This window comes from Gallus gallus, chromosome 22, assembly GCF_016699485.2.
Source record: "Gallus gallus isolate bGalGal1 chromosome 22, bGalGal1.mat.broiler.GRCg7b, whole genome shotgun sequence".
NCBI lineage: Eukaryota > Metazoa > Chordata > Aves > Galliformes > Phasianidae > Gallus > Gallus gallus.
In genome coordinates, this window is record NC_052553.1 from 2567130 (window position 1) to 2574799 (window position 7670).

At 58.4% G+C, this 7670-nt stretch overlaps 2 protein-coding genes across 15 annotated transcripts in view; both read left to right on the plus strand.

Moving 5' to 3' along the window:
* Positions 1–5554, plus strand: part of TACC1 (transforming acidic coiled-coil containing protein 1) — a 26396-nt gene extending 20842 nt beyond the window's left edge. For all 14 annotated transcript variants that reach the window (XM_046903416.1, XM_046903415.1, XM_046903414.1 and 11 more), the window contains 8 exons: positions 772–827; positions 1973–2107; positions 2214–2290; positions 2619–2662; positions 2743–2903; positions 3053–3159; positions 3359–3479; positions 3660–5554. In XM_046903416.1, the coding sequence (XP_046759372.1) occupies positions 772–827; positions 1973–2107; positions 2214–2290; positions 2619–2662; positions 2743–2903; positions 3053–3159; positions 3359–3479; positions 3660–3728 (770 nt within the window). In that variant the 3' untranslated portion in view covers positions 3729–5554. The remainder of the gene's footprint in view (positions 1–771; positions 828–1972; positions 2108–2213; positions 2291–2618; positions 2663–2742; positions 2904–3052; positions 3160–3358; positions 3480–3659) is intronic.
* Positions 4687–7605, plus strand: LOC121107413. The gene is made up of 3 exons (XM_040651539.2): positions 4687–6006; positions 7042–7155; positions 7268–7605. Exons 1-3 carry the CDS (start codon positions 5922–5924, stop codon positions 7468–7470), a joined length of 402 nt encoding a protein of 133 aa, XP_040507473.1. The 5' UTR covers positions 4687–5921; the 3' UTR covers positions 7471–7605.
* The last annotated feature ends 65 nt before the right edge of the window (positions 7606–7670 follow it).

Here is a 7670-nt window from a genome sequence, read left to right on the forward strand (position 1 = left end):
AAAAATCAGTGTGCTCTTTATCTTCAACCTGGAGCCTCCTGGCTTTAGAAAGCCCCACAGCCCCCTTCCCTGCCCTGCTGAGCCCATCATCCCAGCTCCTCCCCAAATGCACTGAGCTCAGTAATAAAAACATAAATGCAAAGTCGGGGCTGTTACTGAAAGCTTCCATCCTGCTCTGGTTTTGCTCCTGGTGCATCCTGCGCCAGGACAGCTGCCAGCACACGCTGCCTGCTAATAGAGAGCTCCAGGTCACTGCTGAAGCCCTCACTGCTGCTCCTGCTGTCTGTCTCCTATGTAATTATCTGCTGTGACCAATCCATTAAAAAATAATTAAAAGCCAGGCAACATGGCACTTAATCGATAGCAGAGTTATAGGTGCAAACAGCAGAAATGGCCGTGTGGAGGGCTTGCAGCTGGTCATTAATCAGTTCCCCTGCTCAGAGCTGCAGAGCTCTGAGAGAGTACTTTGTCTCACAGGGGAGGGATTCCATAACTGCCCATCTCCGAGCATCTCTGCTCCCTGGACATCACTGGTGTGGCAGCTGTGGGGACAGAAAGGGGCTGGGCTGCCACCAGAGGGGAGTGTTGGCTGCAGCTGTAGCAGGGATACGGGATGTGTCCTCCCTTCAAGGGCAGGAGCAGGGTATGAAGCCTTCCCGAGGTTGCTCAGGCCGTGCAGTCAGCTGTACATCTCTGCATCCCAGTGAAGCTTCGTGTGCTGCCAGGGTCTCATTTTCTAGCGGCTGAAACGTTTTATTTCTCTGTCTCCAGGCTTAGAGAAGGAGCTCTCCAAGCATACAGACAAGGATGGATCTGTTGCCTTCCCCGTGAGTGCCGCTTGCTTCCCCCTCTCTTCCCCGTGGTCACCTTGGGGTGGCTCTTCTGGGGCGGCTGCATGGCTGTGGGGCTGATGGTGGTGTGGGGGGGGGCCCTGTGCCAGCAGAGCTGCCCCTACCCCGAGCTGACAAGCAGGTGACAACGAGATTAGCAGCATCAGCAAAATCAGCACCTCTGAGACAGATTTAACTGCACTAAGCCCCACAAGGACACTGGGCAAAGTGAACCCTGTGTATGGTGCTGCTGAGGCTGCCCCAGGGGTCTGGCTGTGGGGCAGGCAGAAATGCACAGCTGCTTTGCATGGTGCTGCAGGAGGGTGCTGAGGGCTGAGGCTGCCTGGAGCCGGGGCTCTGCCTGAGGTGGCTGCCCATGGCTCCATCATGCATGGATCCGGGCAGGAGGAGAGGAGAGGAGAGGAGAGGAGAGGAGAGGAGAGGAGAGGAGAGGAGAGGAGAGGAGAGGAGAGGAGAGGAGAGGAGAGGAGAGGAGAGGAGAGGAGAGGAGAGGAGAGGAGAGGAGAGGAGAGGAGAGGAGAGGAGAGGAGAGGAGAGGAGAGGAGAGGAGAGGAGAGGAGAGGAGAGGAGAGGAGAGGAGAGGAGAGGAGAGGAGAGGAGAGGAGAGGAGAGGAGAGGAGAGGAGAGGAGAGGAGAGGAGAGGAGAGGAGAGGAGAGGAGAGCTTTCGTTTCCAAAACACTGCAGAACCAGGCTGCCTTCTCCCAGCACTTTGCTATTTATGGCCTTGCAGCCTGTTTCCAAGGAGATAGCTGCGAGGGGCTGCATTTCTGTGGAGGCAGTGGAGGGAGGAAGAGGCTGTGTGAGCTGTGTGGTGCAGGAGCACGTTGCTAGGGCCATTTACACGTGTGGGACCCCCCCAGCCCCCAACCCATACGTGGCCCCCACCCCCACAGTGCAGCCCTATCTGTTTCAAAGACAAACACAGAGCAAAGCAAAGTGACGTTGAGTGGGAGCACAGCTCAGCTCACAGCTGGGTCTGCCCCTCCCAAGATGAGCCCCTGCTCTGACTCTTCTTTGGGATGCAAGCCCAGGGGCAGCAAGGGGGAGGCCCCAAAAATGGGAACCAAGGAGGAATGAAGTTGAGCAAAGCACAACACCCAGCTGGGTGATTCCCCTGCAGGGCCATCCCGGGCTGTGCCTGGCAGACAAACCCCCCCCAGCCATCACCAGTGGCAGCAGAAGCGACAGCCCCTTGGACAGCATCTGCCTGAACGCCTCCGAGAAGGCGGCTGTGCTCACACTCATCCGGGAGGAGGTAACAGTGGGGGCTGCCCCGTCCTGCTCTGCAGTGGAGGGGTGAGAGTGGGCGCGATGGGTCTGCAGGTGGAACACAGCCAATGTCTCGTTCTGCTGCTCCCCAGATAATCACAAAGGAGATCGAAGCCAACGAGTGGAAGAAGAAGTATGAGGAGAGTCGTCAGGAGGTCCTGGAGATGAGGTGGGACCCCCACCCGGTGGGATGCTGCGCTCGTGTTCCCCCCAGTGGGCTGTGGGGCTGTGATGGGATGACACAGTTCTGCTTCACTGGGGTGGGACACACTGCAAGGCATGTCTGCTTTGTGCCTGTGCTGTGTTGAGCCTGCAGTTTGTTTGCTGTGGGGGATGAAATCCCATTAGCTGTGGCTGGAGGGGGTCCAGGAGCAGCAGCCAGGGGTGCCCGGGCTGTTGCAGCACTGAGGCCCAGGGCAGTGTGCTGGAGCAGAGCTGTGGGTGTGTGCCTGCAGAAACTGCTGCTTCCTACCTGCTTTATTCTTGTTTTGTTGCAGGAAAATTGTGGCCGAGTACGAGAAGACCATTGCCCAGATGATAGGTGAGGTCCCTATGAGTGCTGCAGGGCAGGGCACTGCTGTCTGTGCTCAGTCACCGCATCCCTGTTTGTTCCCCTCACAGAGGATGAGCAGAGGACAAATATGACCTCCCAAAAGAACCTGCAGCAGCTCACCATGGAGAAGGACCAGGCGCTGGCAGACCTCAACTCTGTGGAGAGGTCCCTGTCGGATCTGTTCAGGAGATACGAAAACCTGAAGGGTGTCCTGGAAGGCTTTAAGAAGGTCCTGATCCCGGTGTCCTCCCCATCCCTGTGCCTGTGGGGCAGAGGGGACATCCACTGCCCCCACCCTGTCCCGTGCAGATCTGTCGTCCTATCAGAGCAGCACGCTATGCTCGGCCCCAGTGCAGATGGGTTTGCTTTGTTTTCCAGAATGAAGAAGCCCTGAAGAAGTGTGCCCAGGATTATTTAAACCGTGTCAAGCAAGAGGAGCAGCGATACCAGGCCCTGAAGGTCCACGCGGAGGAGAAGTTGGACAAGTAAGAGCTGTGAGGTGCAGTAGGATGGGCAGCAGATGCCTGGCCCTGAGTAATGAGCAGTCACCACCACACAGCAGTAGGAAAACCACCTCTGATGCATCGTAGCGTGTAGGAGCTGGGCTCTGCTGGCACAGCGTGACCCAACGTCGTGCTGCAGAGCTCCCAGCCCATAACTGTGGCCCCATCTCTCCCCATGCAGAGCCAACGAGGAGATCGCCCAGGTGCGCACCAAGGCCAAAGCAGAGAGCGCAGCGCTGCACGCGGGGCTGCGAAAGGAGCAGATGAAGGTGGAGTCCCTGGAGAGAGCCCTGCAGCAGAAGGTAACGCACCCACTGCCAGCACGCCGGGGATGCTCTGTGCTTCCACTTGGGTGCCCTGCTGGTGCTGGAGCTGCCCTCTGCGTTTTGGGGCCGGAGAGTGCCCCAAGGGTCAGGGGGATGGGATCATGGGGGATGAGGAGGGATGCGCCACGGGGTCCTCAGGGGCTGCTTCCCTTCCAGAACCAGGAGATCGAGGAGCTGACCAAGATCTGCGACGAGCTGATCGCGAAGCTGGGCAGGGCAGACTGAGCTCACCGCCCCAGCGCTCCGCACCCGGCTGCTTTTCTCCTACCTTCGAGCACTTTGCCTTATTATTACCCCGGAGCAACCCCGCAGAAAGCACACACGTGGCTGCTGCACCCCAGGTGTGAGGGTGGCCACTCCCACGTGCTGTCACTGTCCTCACGTGCTGCATGGCACAGCTCCAGGGCACTCGTGGGGCGTTGTTTGGAGCTCCAGGGAAGGGGCTCTGCTTGGAGCTCCTTTCCCCGCTCAGCACGGCGAGGCACAGAGCAGCAGTCACTCTCTGGGTCTTGCACTGCTGTCACCGATCCCCCTGCAGCACTGCATAATAAGGGAAGCAAACAAAGCCGGCCTTTACAGGGAAAGGCAGATCCAGGCAGCATTTCCATGCAGGCTGCCTGCTGCATTTTAGAGGTGGTTACTTCTTGGTGAGCCCAGGAGAAGTGCTGAGGCTGAGGCTCCTTCCCTCACCGCACACAGACAGCCCTGAGGTGGCAGATAAGAGAAATAAATGCTGTTGGACTGTTTCCTACCTAGCCTAGCTAAAACCTTAGCAAACCTTTTTGCTGCTACCTTTTTGTAAAAGAATTGAGCTGTTTTCCTTCTATTTTCTAACCCCTGCGTTCCGCATGCAGTGCAGACATCTGTTAAGGCAGAGCCATACACCGGAGATATATTTTATTAGTTATGTATAGAAAGGATTTATTACACAGGCATAAAGCCTGGGCACATGCAGGGTCCCCACCCGCTCCCACTGACCCAGCAAGGGGGATGATGGCTGATGCTGTGTGCCTGCAGTGTTGTGTTGAACGTTCACCTGTTTCCTTTCCTTTGCTGGGGAGTCACACTGCCAACCACAGCCTGCTGCAGCACAGCTCCCCTCACCAGCACCGGGGTGGCCACAGCCTGGCACCACTCTCTTCCCTTCTTCTCCCAGGTGTTGAGCTCCACAGCAGCCCTCCCAGCCCCAGGGTGGCTGCAGGGCTGCGGGGTGGTGGTGGCAACCAGGAGCGATGCCGGCACAGAGAGATCAAATCCTCGTGATGCACGCATTGCTCAGCACCTTCCCAGAACCACACAGAGCACACTGAGTGCTGCGACCTTCCTACAGCACAGAGCTGTGTGGAAGACAGAGCTGTCCCTGCAGCAGTGATGTGATGTGGCAGCATCCTCACACCGCTCTGCTCCCGCTGTCCCATGGCCACACTGCTGCTGCCTCCGCTACCTGCGTGCCGTTGCGTTTCTGTGCCTCTCAGCATGCACGTACAATCTGGGCAAAGATTCCTAAGGAATGATTTATTAACTATAATATGGTTATAGTTGCATATATATAAATACATACATACCAGCCGTCGTTATCTATAACTGAAGGCACATTTTAAGTTCACATGGGCAAGACTGCTGCGTCCCCTGTGCTACTCCCCAAGAGCCAACGCTGCAGCACTGCTGTGGTCCCCTCTCCTGCGGCAGCAGCGATGTGTCCCTTTCAGCAGCAGGGTGCCCATGAGCGCAGTGTTGCTGTGTGTGCGTTCGCCCGTAGATCTTTTGCCTGCAGTGAAGTGCCAATGAGTGCCCACCCCGACTGCTCTCCGCTCCCACCGCATCCCTCCATCCTCCCCCCCTTTGCGTTGACTACTGCCAGGATCGCTCTGTACACCATCCGTCACTGCCATCAGCATCGATTTTGTACGTACAGTAATTTCCCTTTTATATGTCAGGTAAATATTTGTAAGAGTTATACTCACACAAAGGAGATTATTATGATGATTACTAATATATTTTTTTTCCATGTTTCATTGCCTGAGTAAAAATGGTGTTTATCACTCTTGAAAGGTTTCATGCTGTTTGTAAGGGTGGTGAGCGGCTTGGGAGGATTTAACTCCTGGGAAGGGCCTGATTCTACCTCGTGTGTGTGGATGGGGTTGGGGTTGGGGCTGGATTAGGGTTAGAAGAGCAGAGCACAGCCCTGGGGATGGGTTGGGATTGGGTTAGGGTTAGAAGAGCAGAGCGCAGCCCTGGAGATGGGTCGGGGCTGTGCTGTGCCCATCGCCGTGCCCCTGGGCAGCCCCTGCCCTTGGAGCTGCGTCCCCTCCCAGCTCAGGTGGCATTAGGACGGGCTGCGCTAAGTGCGTTATCCTCAGCCCATAGATCCAATCGCCCAAGCAGATTACCTTAAGACCTCGGGACAAAAGAGAGCCTATGCGCCCCGCGCGCGCACTGCTCGCAATGCTGCCCCTGAAGACCCTCCTGGCTCTGACCATCGTCACCTCCCTGGCGCGGGATGGTAAGTGCCTTCGGCTGCCGTCCCTGCAGGAGAGCGTGAGGGGGAGCAGTCCCTGCCCCAGTGTGGGACTGAGGAGCACCCAGCGCTGCTCCCTGCGCTGCTCCCCGCCTGCAGGCACCGGGCGCGCGGTACCAGCAGGCTGCGGTGCGCGGGGAGGTGGGGCTGCGCTCAGCTCGCGCTGGGATGGGGTCTTTGCACAGGGTGGTTGATGAAATGCAGCCGCGGTTGTAGCGAACGGAGCAGAGAAGTGAGCGGTGCCGCTGCGCACTCCGTGCTCGGTGTGGGCTCCACTCACGGGTGGGGTATTCTCCTTTCCACGGGAGGAAGCAGCAGTTCGTGCTCTGCGCTGCACAACGCGCTGAGCGGGCGCTGCGTGCCGCGAGAGGGCTCTGCTCGTCCAGCAAAGCGGGCGGACGTTTTCCTCCCGACGTAAGCATTAATTCAACCATCGCTGTAAAAATCAAGCGGTCCTGACGTCCCGACTCGGCTGAGGGCGGCTCTTCGGGGCTTTTCGGAGGTGCTCTGTCTGCACGTATTCAAAGCAGCGCTGTTATTTCAGGGCTCTCGCTGTCAGACAGCGACAGCGGTGCTTTCACATTTGCTCAGGCGGTTCCTGAGCTGAGTGGGACCTCCGCAGCCGCGCGGGGTCGGAGCTCCTCCACCTGCACAGAACCCGGACGCGTTGTGAGCTCCTCCGGGGGGAGGGGGGGTACTGCTGTGACACACCCACCCGTCACCCCTCTGCCAGCGCCCTACAGTGCCCCTGAGCAGTGCCAATGGGCGCAGCTCAGTGCGGTGCATCACACGGGGGAAGCTGCCTGCATGGCACACACACGCACGAAACCGTTTCTGCGGTGTAGATGAACCCCACCTCCACCGGCGCTCATTACAGTTACATTTGGCACAAAAAGACAAAGGTTGAAGGTTTTACACCGCTGTGAGCTGTACCTGGGAGAGTGCTGCACCCCCGTGGTGCGGGCAGCACGCAGCAGGCAGAGGGCTCAGCGCTGCCTCACCGCTCCTCCCCTCGCGTAGGTGCGGCGCTGAGATGCCACAAATGCGTCGCATCCAACGAGAACGACTGCAACAAGCAGGGCTCGCACAGCTGCCCTCAGTACGCGGACGCCTGCTCCACCATCACTGCTCCCAGTAAGTCCCTGCCAGGGCTGCAGAGCTGCCACCACATCCCTCTGCAGTTCAGTTGTGTGCTGGAGAGGTGTCCAGCAGCACCTAACCCTGTGTGCTCTGCCTTCCCTTGCAGACAGCGTCATCAAGTCCTGCTCCTACAAGTCCTTCTGTGACCAGGCACGGCGCAGCTCCGGGGGGGCCACCCTGCACTGCTGCTTCAGCGATGACTGCAACGGGCCGCGGGGCTCACGCAGCTCTGGGGCAGCCATGATGCCACACCTGCCCTGCCTGCTGGCCGTGGGGCTGGCGGGGACACTGCTGCTGGGTGTGCCGTGATGGGCACAGCACGGCCAGGGGGTGGCACGGCCATGGGGGTGGCGCGGCGTAGCATCTCGGTGCAGTAGTGTAGGCATTGCTCACCAGGAGCGCGGCACGTAGAGTGGCTCAAATAAAGGCTGCAGCTGAAAGCCACATTCCCAGCCACTGCTTTTCATTTACAGGAAAGCATCAACCAGAGAGATAATGGCCCCAGCCAA

Coding starts and splice junctions, on each gene's coding strand:
- LOC121107413 (XM_040651539.2), top strand. CDS start 5,922: ATGCGCCCCGCGCGCGCACTGCTCGCAATGCTGCCCCTGAAGACCCTC. Junction 6,007..7,041: donor CACCTCCCTGGCGCGGGATG/GTAAGTGCCTTC, acceptor CCCCTCGCGTAG/GTGCGGCGCTGAGATGCCAC. Junction 7,156..7,267: donor CTCCACCATCACTGCTCCCA/GTAAGTCCCTGC, acceptor CTTCCCTTGCAG/ACAGCGTCATCAAGTCCTGC.